A 12,230-nucleotide genomic window follows, 5' to 3' on the forward strand; every position below is an offset into this window, starting at 1 on the left:
TAATACGATTTACATCCTACTAGTACACGATTCGATACCTAAAACTTAGCATGCTATTTTGACATCACCAAATTTTTAGATAATACAATACTATCTCTTTTTCCTTAGCTTGCTAGGGTTGCGGGAACACGCATTAGGAAGGTCCTTATATAATGGAACAGAACTGAGTAATTAAGGCCAAAAGAAGGAAGCAGGGTGTGCAAAATCTAGATGGACTTCCACTTTGGTCAAAGTATAACAGAATTCTTGAAGTTAAAACTACTCTTCTGTTCCGTGTAGTAGGGGGAAGGGGAAAGGTTCTTCTTTGACTAATTTTAATCTGGGTCTAATTACACACCTTTTCATATCATCTGTTTTTACTCGTTTCTTGGAAGCGTAGATTCATGGGATTCTAAATGGACCCACCAACCCTGGCTCTTCATAATTTTCCCCTAATTGGAATCTAATTGACCTTGTCTTGTCACCATCTCCATTTCTCTTTTTCTTTTTTACCATTTTATAGTGAGAAACTTAATCTTATCCTTTTATCAAATACAGTAATTTTATCAAATTTACTTACCAAAAATAACAAATAATTTTATCAAAATTTGGCATCTTTATACAGCAAGCTGGTGACACTAACAATTGGGTGGATTCCGTATACAGAAATTAACATGTAAGCAACGAGAACATGATATATATCATGAGTATATTTTGGTTACGTGGAGATTCATGCCCGGTAAAATACAATTAATGTTCTTATCTACTTTGTAAAAGGAAGATAATTAAAAGCTCACCTTCAACATTTTGATTTGAAGTCCTTATTGTGTATGTTAGCATAGTTTAAAAAAATAATATTAACAAGAGAAAAATAAACAGCGAATAAATATTCGATCGTCATAAATATTATTCTCCTGATTTGAATAATCAAATATTTATATTCTTATTTAAAAAATTTATAATTTTAACGAGAAAAAATAATTGTTAAAAGTTTTTTTTAAATCTTTAAAAAGTTTTAACAAAAAAAAAAATCTTGTTGTCACTTATAATTAAAAGTATGTACTTCTATCATTATTATTTTTAACAAAGAAAACTATAACGACGTACAATGATGAGATTTTTTCTATTATTAAAATTTTTTAATGATAACAAATAATTTTTTTATTAAAATTATAAATTTATTTATTTTTAATAATAGTATAAATAATTGATCGTTAAAATCATAAAAATAACATATACAATGACCAAATATTTATTCACTCATTATTTTTTCATTAATGTCTAATTTTTTTTTTTTTAAGTATATGTTGTTGGCATCAGGATTAGTCTATATGTCTTTTGATTGAGGTTCATTATAATGTAGAAGACACATAGACTATACGTATCAGGGTGATTTTTTAAGATAATTAAAAAACCAATCACTCATTTTAGACTAGACGTATATAGATGCAACAAGCTTCTTTTGGTCACACACTCCTCAAATTACAGTTTGTGGATTGGACTTACAAGTTCAAGTTATTATGACGTACAGATGACCTAGAAATGACGTTGAAGATTCAAGAATTGGAAGACAAACTCCCTATGTATATCGAGCAACAAGAAGACAACGAAAGACAAATCCCAATGGTTCAGTAGTCTCCACTTCACCTAATTTACATTAATTTTGGTGCCCTTTTCTTATATATATAATTAATCATGTGACTTTCGTCTAAAGTCTTTGGGTTGGAGTTTGAACCAGAGATTTTGCCAAGTATTGCTATTACTATGTATTTAATCCTAAAGTAAGAACAATGTTGAAAGTTGAATCCTCAAATTCATATTAATTCCATGGGAAGTTGGAATGCCGAGGTCTTTTATTCAAAAAATACATCAAAACGAAGCTCTTATAATAATGCCTGCTCCAAAGATGCTATAATTATTCATATGAGCATCTTATGACTTTGAATTCCAAATTAATTAAACTATATGATGGGTGATAATTAAATTATATTACATTGTGTGTATATATATATAAAATTAAGATCCTAACTTGAATTGTAACTAAAGTGATTACCATGAATCAACATCACATTAATGATAAGAAACACAATATTAATCCTAAAAAATTTAATGTTATAGTGAAAAATCAACAATCATATAAGTTATGATGTCAACTTCATGTATAATATATATGGGCAATAATATAAGTACCCATTTTGAGCATATAAATATGTACATATGTGATGTATGTTATCATGTGATTGAGTATTATTTTATCTTTAATTTAAAATTATCATTTATTTGATGACACACATCAAATATATACTTAAAATGGGTATACATAATTTTCTATATATATTGAAGTATGAAATGTCATGTAAGTGGGACCAAAAGATCAAGGGGAAGATGCATGCCTATTGTTGTTATGAGAGTTAAGTAAGTAGGTCTTCCTAGTGATATTTTTGTTCAATAAAGCAAAGAGTATGTGTCCCCAATTCTCACATGCAACCCAACTTCAATTTCCTTTCCTACATTTGAAGGTCCATGAGTGTTCATACAATGTTTGCTCAAACTTCTCATAAATTTTTGTGTAAAAATACAAAAAGTAATGCCCACATAATTGAAATTATCAAAAAGTAACCTTTGAGTTACAAAAGGTGAGGAGGATTGTGGATCATATCATTATAATTTTTGCCTAAACTGGTAGCACATGGCTGAGATAATTATATTCCATTTGTGCTCCATGTAAAAGCCTCTCTATTTAATAATATATATACATAATCTAGGGTTATAACACTTGACGTTTCCTTTTCATATTTGAGTGTGAAAATGAAAGGTTGGAATGTCTAGTCATAAACTTATTTATAGTAATCTAAGGAGGAGTGTGCAAACTATATTAAATACCCAAAAGGATAAAGCTTGGTAAAAATAAATTCGCTGCATAAATAATTGTATCGGGTTGATGGGTACTGACAACTGAATGATCATGCATGTATTAAGCAATAATATACGGTGAAATTCATAAATTAATTAGTCTATTAGAAGACTTTTTGAGATTAAATAAAGTTAGTGAGAAGCATGTATGCTCGTGAGATCTTGAACTTTAAAAGTAAAGAAGAAAAGGGTTAGAAAGTTGATGAAGATGAAGATGCCAATTATCATGGCTATCAAGTTTATGATCACCCCAATTATTACACATACTATATACAATGGTAGGCATTTATTTTAATTTTATATAGTTTCTGGTTTACGAGCTTATTATAATAAAACTCAACTACCCAATTAATTAATTAAACACAAAGTTCGCTGCACCTTTTAAGAATTTTGTTTGTTGACTCAACTAAGATAGAATTTATCATTTGTATGACCTAATCACTGTGCTATATTTTACTATTGACCAGTCTTTTCCCTTGTAGACCAAGATTCTTTTCTCACTTGAACTTTTTAGGTCAAAAAAATTATGATTAATAAACAAAAAAGAGCATATAACAAACAATAGGTTAGATTTTATAATTGCAAACGTAAAAATAGATTCATATACACCAATAGAGGAAACTGGTTTTTCATGATAAAAAAAAAAACAAAAAAACCCACAAAATATATAATTGAGTAGTGTTATATGCATAATTTTATATATAAACAACGACGTGTTATTATATAATTAGATAATTGTAAATTAAAAATAAAATAATACATATTTATATGATGATACATCATTATTTGTGCTATAAAATTTATGTTATCAATTCTTAAATCCAATGTAATTGTCATATAAATAAATATAAAGTAAAGTATGTCATTGAATATACATTTCATGAAAATTTTAATTTTTTCGAGCTCTTCATTTAAGGAGAAATAAGTTTTCTCCTAAGTCTAAATTCAAATATGGGCAATTATATCATGCCATCTCTAGAGTGAAAACATTTCGGTGGAAAATTTGACATAATATTTTGAGAAATTTATTAATCAAGACAATTTAATTGTCCACAATCTACACTTTAAAAATGATATGAATTAAATAAAATGTCAATCATTCAATATATTAATTATGTTAAAATTTAATATTATATCAAAACCAGTGTAAAAAAGAGTCATTTTAATCTTCCTCAGAAAGATACATACACAAAGTTTAAACCTTAATCTTCAAAATTAACAACAAATTAATACATAAAATAATTAAACAGTCTGAAAAGGCTGAAATGAAGCGATGATAATCAATAATGAGAAGGAGCATTTTAGATATCATGAGGCTGTGAGGCTTCATGCATGATTAATAGACTCAAAATCTTGGACCCACTCTCAGATTATTAGCATGTGTGAGATTGCATGCTTAATCCTTGATCATTTGCAAATTAATCAATCAATTAATTAATTAATTAAAGCTTTAATCCTTCCCCTATTTAAATCCTGAACATGCAAACTCTCCAATGTAACAACACTCTTTTCCTTCTTCTTCTTCATTCACTTTTTCCTAATAACCTAAAAATTCTGAGCTATTTTCATGGATTTCAGCAACTTTTCAAAGACAAATTCACCTTCTTCTTCAACAAAAGCCAGGAGAAAACAAAACCAGCGGCAAAACCAACCACCAAATGAAACCCGATTTCTCGGAGTAAGAAGAAGGCCATGGGGGAGATATGCAGCCGAGATAAGAGACCCCACAACCAAAGAGCGCCACTGGCTCGGCACATTCGACACTGCAGAAGAAGCCGCCTTGGCTTATGACAGCGCCGCTCGATCCATGCGCGGCTCCAAAGCCCGCACCAATTTCGTCTACTCAGACTCGCCTGCGGGCTCTTCTGTCACGTCCATTCTCTCCCCTGATGAGTCTCAGCACGATCTCTCTTCACTCTTTCTTCCCCCTAACAACGAAAACAATAACAGGAGCCATGGCCATCTCTTATTTAACTCTTCTTCTCTAGAAAATGGAGGGCAGCCGTTTAATCTCCCATTCGAGGACGATCAATGGCTACAAACCAGCGAGTCTTACAAGCCGATAACTTGCGTTATGGACGCTGCGGAAGGGTTTCATTCGCAGCCGTTTAGAGAAGGCTGCGAGCTGCCACCTTTGCCGCCAGATGTGTCGTCGGGCTCGAACTACATGATGGGAGGAGGGTATGGCTATGGGGGGTGGAATGAGACGTCGACGAGCTTCATGGCATATCAAGGGAATACGGAGCAATATAATATCGGGGGTGTTTTTAAAAGCAATGAAAGTAACGAGGGCTTGTTTGGAATCGATTCTAACGAGTTTATGCAACATGGAGGGTTTGATTCGGGATCTTCTTCTTCATCATCAGCTTTTTTCTTTTAATTTATTTATTATCAACTTAATTTACTTATAATTTTGTTTATTTTGGTGGTGGTTTGCCTTAATTAATACTTATAATTTGATTTGTAATTAAGTTGATGAAGATTGCGGATCTTTTTGAGTATGTATAAATTTGTGGGTGATTTCATTCTAATGCAATAGTAAAACTTGTCATCACTTTTTATTTGAAAAACGTAAAACAAATTTAGTATTAAAAAACAAAATTGAAGTGGTTTTTTCTATATTCAAAGCAATATTTTTTATTAGTTCGAACCTAAGTCTGATTATTGCATGTTACATGATATAAAAATAAGAAAGCAAGAATCATTTGGTCAACCAAAGCAAACGCAAGAAGTAATTATTTATCATACGGGGACTTTTAGTTTCATAAAATTAATTTAATATCGATATATTATTATTTGTATATAAAATTATATATATTATTTATATATATGATTATACTGTATATAGAATTCTTTCATTCAAAGGTAGTGGAAAGAATAAATCTCGATAGTTTTTATGATATACTCAATTTATTATTCCCATCTTTCACCGTTACTGTATAATGTTAACAACGATTAAGATCAAAGTTATTATTATGAAATTACGTAAATAACCCAAGATCTAGGTTATCATTATGAAATTACACAAGTAATGCTTCTCTTGTTATATAAATACAAAAGTAACCACTTTAGAAATTTTTAGGGTAAGTAAAATTACAATCTCACTGTTTTACTATTGTTCTCAACCCTTCTTCACCGTTCGGTCCCCCTCCACACACGGTTACTCTCAAAGATGATGCACGCCTGGAGAAAGTGTGCATCCTTCTCACAATTTACCAAGAATTAACTTATGTGGGATTATCATATTAAAATGACTTCAATGATTAAGACCTCAATACTCACAATAACTCCACTATTGTTGATGAAGTACTTCGTAAATCAGAAGTATTGAAAGCTATTCATGAGGTGTTTTGCAGCATGGTTGGGGACCCTGCAGGCCAAGATGAATGTCTACTTGAGAATGCACAAGCAGCACTGTTACAGTTCACAGAACCCTCCAAGCCAGAACTTCAAAGGCAAGTGGGAAAGCTTAAATTGTATCCATCGCTAATTAGAGTCCTCTCCTCAGGGAGCTCAATCTCCAAGCAGCGAGCAGTAATTGCACTTGCTCAATTATCTCAATTCACAGCCTGTCAGTCTCTAAAGCAACCAGAATTGCAACTGAAACAAAGATGTCAACGCCAATGTTTTTTCTGAAGAAACTATTACCTGATGTGACTTGTGCTGCTCTGAGTCATCAGAACACCAGTTTTTGCTCCATTCATGGTGCTGCTTTCTCATCAAGAAAAACATCCTACCTGGTCAAGGCAGATGCAGTGCAGCCATTGTTAAAAACCTTGAGTGATATGGAGTCCGGTGTGGCAGAGGCTGCTCTTATGGGACTTTGAAACATTGCTAATAGACCACAGCACATTTTCTCATGCCACAGCTGTAATTGTTGACAGCCAACGCTTGACAGCCATTCTACAAGTCCTGGAAAAGGGATCCTTATCAACCAAAACTAAAGCCCTGCATCTCTTCCAGAAAAATCGTCAAGCATACACAGCTCGAGGTTACTGATCCCTTGTTTATAAAGGCCGCATTCTTCCAGCCTACAATTCAGAAAATGTAGCAAAAAGTCAGGAGCTGCTGCTGCTAGTGCTATGTGAAAATATTTCCGAGAATTGTTGAACATGGGGGCAGTTCATTGGTTCGAACATGTAAAATATTGTTCACTTACATAATTGGGAAATGCGGCCTTGTTCTGAAGCTGCTGCTGCTATTGGAATCAGAAGGTCAGATGAAAAAATCATCAGTCTTGACATCCATGCCCAACCTCAAACATAATTAACAGAAGTCGTGGTTGGTGAGTAGAGATAGGAATAACGTTAGCTATGATTTTTTATTCTTTTGGTTTGTAGTTCACTTCTTTCTGTACAAAATTAACACTTCATGTATCATTGAAGGCATCAATTTTTCATTGAAAATATGAATCTATCTCAGATATTCTTGTTTTCTGTGGACGGCTGTGTATCAAATAGTACTTATAATCTGATAGAGAGAGAGATTAAGGCTGATTATGTCAACCTTAATTAAAAGATGATTCGAATAGAATAATGAATCTCTTGTTAGTCATTCATCCTTATCCAATTATTTCAAGCTTTTTCCCTTAATTTGATTCATGCGAGAGATTTAATATAATGTAGAGTCACACCAAGTTTCAAGCCTATTTTTCTTGAAAAAAGAGAGAGGCCTATGCTTAATTGAAGAATTCAAACATTTCAGTTTTATCCTATCCACATCTAAAAACTAACCTCCCGGATTTTCTCCTGGAAAAGCTTCGTGGATTCCAAGTTGCTGCTTGTGATCTCAATGCTTCTATGTTTAGACTGCAACCAGTTTCTCCCCTGCTCTTTATAAACTGAAAACCAAATTACACAATCAAAATATAACATAAGAGATTTCATCAGTTGTCTGTAATCTGTGGAAAATGGCACGCAGGGCAACTGTAAGAACCCAAAAACAAGTTGCATTTTTTATATTTGTGTATTACATTGTCAAGAGATCATTGATAATGATTTTAACAAAAAATTGCAGGGATATTGGAAATCAATGCTGAGTCGATTGGGTGGAAACCGCCCATTTGCAACATCAACAACTCCCAAGGTGAAGCAGTTTGCACAAAGTGCTGGCTCTCAAGCAAAAGAGTCTTACAAGAAGTGAGTAATACATTGTATGTCAAACATTTTCTCCTCAAGAATTTAGAACTTTTATTATAAATACTCTTTTGATATTCTCAGGTTTGCATTGACAGGCGAATTTGCACCAATTTATATTGTTCTGGGAATGTTGGTTGTGGCACTGTCAATAGGGACACACACAGCAAAACAGCAATTGGTACATAATCCTAATGTTAGCTTAAGCAAGAAGAAAAGGGGATCGATATCGGAGGCTGATGATCCTGATCGTGCTGTTAATATGTCAGATAAATTTCTGAATAAATCCTTCCTGAGGAAGGTAGCTCATATCCAGGACAAGAAGCAGAATCTCCCGGAAACCAGGTAACTTTCATCTGCTCTATCTCTTTCATTACAAGATCCGTCTACTGCAAAAATTCTGATGGAGGTTAACGTTCCCGGAAAATACAGCCCTCGAAATGCAGAGACACTAAAGGCTGCCGGAGTGAATCCAAGGCACTCCTGAGAAGAAAAATTGATCATAACATCTCTCAACTCTGAAATTTGTGGGTTCTTGAGTTGTGGCAAAATCCAGGATGCTGTCAAATTGTACACAGAACAGCCTCAGTTTTCTTTCTGCTGGGATCATAGATTCTGTTATGGTATTAGACTATTAGTTTCTAAATGAGCCCCTTTGTCATCAGAATTCCGAGTTAGGCTCTCTGAATCCTTCTGTTATGGATTTATTCTTCTAATAGAACAGGCACCACCCCTTTTTCATGATTCTGTAAATAATAAATAATTTCTTTTAAGAAAAAGGCAATGGATTGCATAACAAAACCAACAATATACATGAACAATAACCTTTCCTATAAAAGGCTTCAATAATCATCCAACAGCATGAATCTACTACAGTGCAAACCAGCAGGAGACAACAAGTTCATGTTTTCACTTTGCGTCTTGTTTTGCGATCTTTGACAATGGGGTACTTGAGATCAATCCTGAATTGTTCAGGCAAAGACCGGCCCTATACAACATCAACTACTTCCAAGATGAAACTCTTTGCTCAAACTACTAACTCAGCCAAAGAAAATCAGCCTTACAACAGGCATATAATACAATATATATCGAACATTTGCTTCTCAAACATTTTAAACTTACTATATGGGATTGAAAACTTTAATATGCAGGTGTTCTAATTTTTGTGACTCCGAACTAAGTTTCCTCATTTTAAAAAAACTACAACATTTTGTCTTGTAACAATTTTCTCACATCAAAAAACTAGCATTCGATTTTAAAAAATCAGGACTTACACAGGAGAGAATGACTAATTATTCACACGAGGACTATTACCATTGTATATGGTTCTGGGAATGATGATTGAAGCAGACAGAATGGGGACACACACAGCTTTTAAGCAATTGGAACACTGTCCAAATGTTATGCCAGCAACAAAAGAGGACCTCCATACTGGAGGTAGAAGATCCTCACTTCATCATGAGCTCAGCTCACAGATATATTAACAAGTCCATAGGAGGGTGTATAGCAACCTAAAACTTACTCTTTTCTTATCCCTTTTACCAAGTTAGTAGCTTTCACAATCTACTTGATAGCTCTTGCATTGCTAGCTTCTCCAGAAAATACTAATGGGGGTTTACATTATTGGGAGCGGCAGCACTCAAAATGAAGAGACACTACAGGAGGCCAGAATGAATCCAAGCCGCCTCATAGAAATAAAACAATCGATTAGAAGATCTTCAACTATCAAATATGAGGTCTCTAATGTTCTATCAAATCAGAGATGGTGTGCGTCAAAGTTTTGACAGAGCAGCCTCAACTTGTTCTAGTTCTACTGTTTCTGTAGCTCCTGTTATGATAATAGTTACCTGATGAGAGTCCTCAGTCATATCAGGGTTCCAAGTTAGGCTCCTAATCCTTCTGTAATAGAGCTGTTGGGTAATTTTTACTTCTAATGAAACAAGTACTAATTCATTGTGTTATTCGGTAATATGTACAGCACCATTGTATGGGAATTCACCACATTTTGGACTAATTTGACACGTTCCAAGAGCAAAACCAAAACAATAACTTGTTTTCTGAATGTTGCTGTTAAAAAATCAATCCATCATCAGAGTGTACCTAGTTCAATAAAGTGAACTGAAAAATACAAAGCAAACCCCAATGCTGTTTCAGCTTCCTCTGTAAAACCCAGAATTTAAAAGTCAAGCAAAGAGATTATTATGTTTAATAATAAAAAATATATATGTTAGCTTGGAAATTCCATGAAAAGAGAAATTGACAAGAAATGAAGTAACAAGAAATAAATAAGGTTTAGGTGGGTTAGAAAAATCAACTTTAAGTAAAACTTCAATCATTTCAGAAATAGAAAAGGCTCATAGCTTTATAACGGGAGACCTCGTCCATATTTGTTAGACGGGTAAACCTAAGGTATAATGACTATAAGCCTTTTTTTTTTTTTTGATAACCGGAGACTCTATTTGTATTTGTTAGATAGGTAAACCTAAAGTATAATAACCGGATCCGTAACTACTATACCAAATAAGTCAAGGTTTTACAAGTCTGACAGAGGCTCGAATCCAGACCTTCACTTTAAAAATTCTAATGTTTCACCAATTTTATTAACTCTTGGGGTTGCTTGTAGCCTTTTTTAGCTAGGTATGTCTAAATAAAATTATCAATAACACATTAATAACTGCAACTCTTCTACCCCTCTTATAAGTGTCTCTAAAGCATTGAGAATGATCAAAAATACAAAAGCAGCATGTTTTACAACGTCAGTCTTCCTCAAGTGTTATACCTTCTAAAACTTAAGACAACTGTGCATAGGACAATTGCATTACCTAATAAAACTCAGCTGCCCAGATTTTCGATTTACAATCACCAAATAGAATGCATCTAGTTTAGATGCAGCCAATGATAGAGTGTATTTTATACATATATTTATAGATTTTAATTAGTTCGTTTTAAGTAAATTTTAGTTTATTTTGATTAATTTTCTTAATTTTAGTTTTTTTTTTAAGATTTAATCTTATTCGATATTTTGAATAATATTTTTAGTTGATTTGATAAAGTTTTAACATGATTGGGACAAAAATTAAAGGATCGAAACGAGAAAAAAACATAAATTATTAAAAACGATGCAGAAATCAGTTACGGTCATAATCGATTCAATTATGCCCATAATTGATGACAGGATTTAAAAAACGTAAGAAACTCAGCTGCCCAGATTTTCGATTTACGGTCACCAAATAGAATGCATCTAGTTTAGATGCAGCCAGCAAGAAGAAGAACACTGCATGCAAACACAAGCAGGAGTTCGTAAAATACCCAGTCCTTAACAGTGGGTCTTGGTGTCAGAAATGAAACGTGTAATTAAACATTGCAATGGAAGGTCAATTCAGAGCTTTCAGTTTCTTTCTTACCTACTTGTGAACAAACCTCTTTCTAAATTTGGGATGTCGCCATCTCTCCTCTTATCTTAAAACTAAACCTCTAAATCATATAACTCAATTCAACATTCACAATTCAATAAAAGAGTTTAATCAATTTTTAGTAATATGGGGAAAGGACATTTACAACTCTATACTTAAAACATTGTAGTACCTCAAGCTAAATCTTACATTACAAAATACGAGAAAAATGTTGAGTATGTATGGAAATCTTATATTGTTTAGAGATGATAAAAGATAATCGGTTAAATTATCTAAGAGCTCCTAAACTATTAAAATATATTTTGAATTACTAACTCTAAAAGTAAAACCGTGATAAACTATGTGTTTAAAGCGGACAATATTTTCACAATGAGCAGGGTACTAAATTAGAATGTTATAGAACAAGTTCATCTCATCCATTTGCATTGTGTTGTGATTTTGAAAATGAACAAAATTAGAGTCACTGAAGATCGATCCTGAATTGTTTGAGTGAACACCAGCCATATACAAAATCAACTACCCCCAAGATGAAACTCTTCGCTCAAACTAGTGACTCAGTTGAAGTAAATAGACCTTACAACCAGTATAAAATAAAATAAACATCAAATATTTTCTTCTCAAACATTTTGAACTTATGCTATAACATAGAAAATTTTTATGTGAAGATGTTCTAAATTTTTTTAAACAACAAACCAAGTATACTCGTGTTAAAGAAGTACAACATTTTGTTTTGCAACAGTTTTCCCACATCAAGACATACACAGGAGAGAATGAGTAATAATTTAGTATC

At 32.9% G+C, this 12,230-nt stretch overlaps 2 protein-coding genes across 2 annotated transcripts; both read left to right on the forward strand.

Annotated features, from left to right (window-relative positions):
• The first annotated feature begins 4,459 nt into the window (after nucleotides 1–4,459).
• On the forward strand, nucleotides 4,460–6,719 carry LOC123230389 (ethylene-responsive transcription factor ERF087-like). Its single transcript, XM_044656574.1, has 3 exons — nucleotides 4,460–5,226; nucleotides 6,249–6,347; nucleotides 6,461–6,719. Exons 1-3 carry the CDS (start codon nucleotides 4,460–4,462, stop codon nucleotides 6,717–6,719), a joined length of 1,125 nt encoding a protein of 374 aa, XP_044512509.1.
• A 1,035-nt stretch (nucleotides 6,720–7,754) lies between these two features.
• Nucleotides 7,755–8,768, forward strand: LOC123230276. Its single transcript, XM_044656418.1, has 4 exons — nucleotides 7,755–7,819; nucleotides 7,909–8,030; nucleotides 8,112–8,372; nucleotides 8,460–8,768. Exons 1-4 carry the CDS (start codon nucleotides 7,802–7,804, stop codon nucleotides 8,512–8,514), a joined length of 456 nt encoding a protein of 151 aa, XP_044512353.1. The 5' UTR covers nucleotides 7,755–7,801; the 3' UTR covers nucleotides 8,515–8,768.
• The last annotated feature ends 3,462 nt before the right edge of the window (nucleotides 8,769–12,230 follow it).

This window comes from Mangifera indica, chromosome 12 (assembly GCF_011075055.1).
Source record: "Mangifera indica cultivar Alphonso chromosome 12, CATAS_Mindica_2.1, whole genome shotgun sequence".
Lineage (NCBI taxonomy): Eukaryota > Viridiplantae > Streptophyta > Magnoliopsida > Sapindales > Anacardiaceae > Mangifera > Mangifera indica.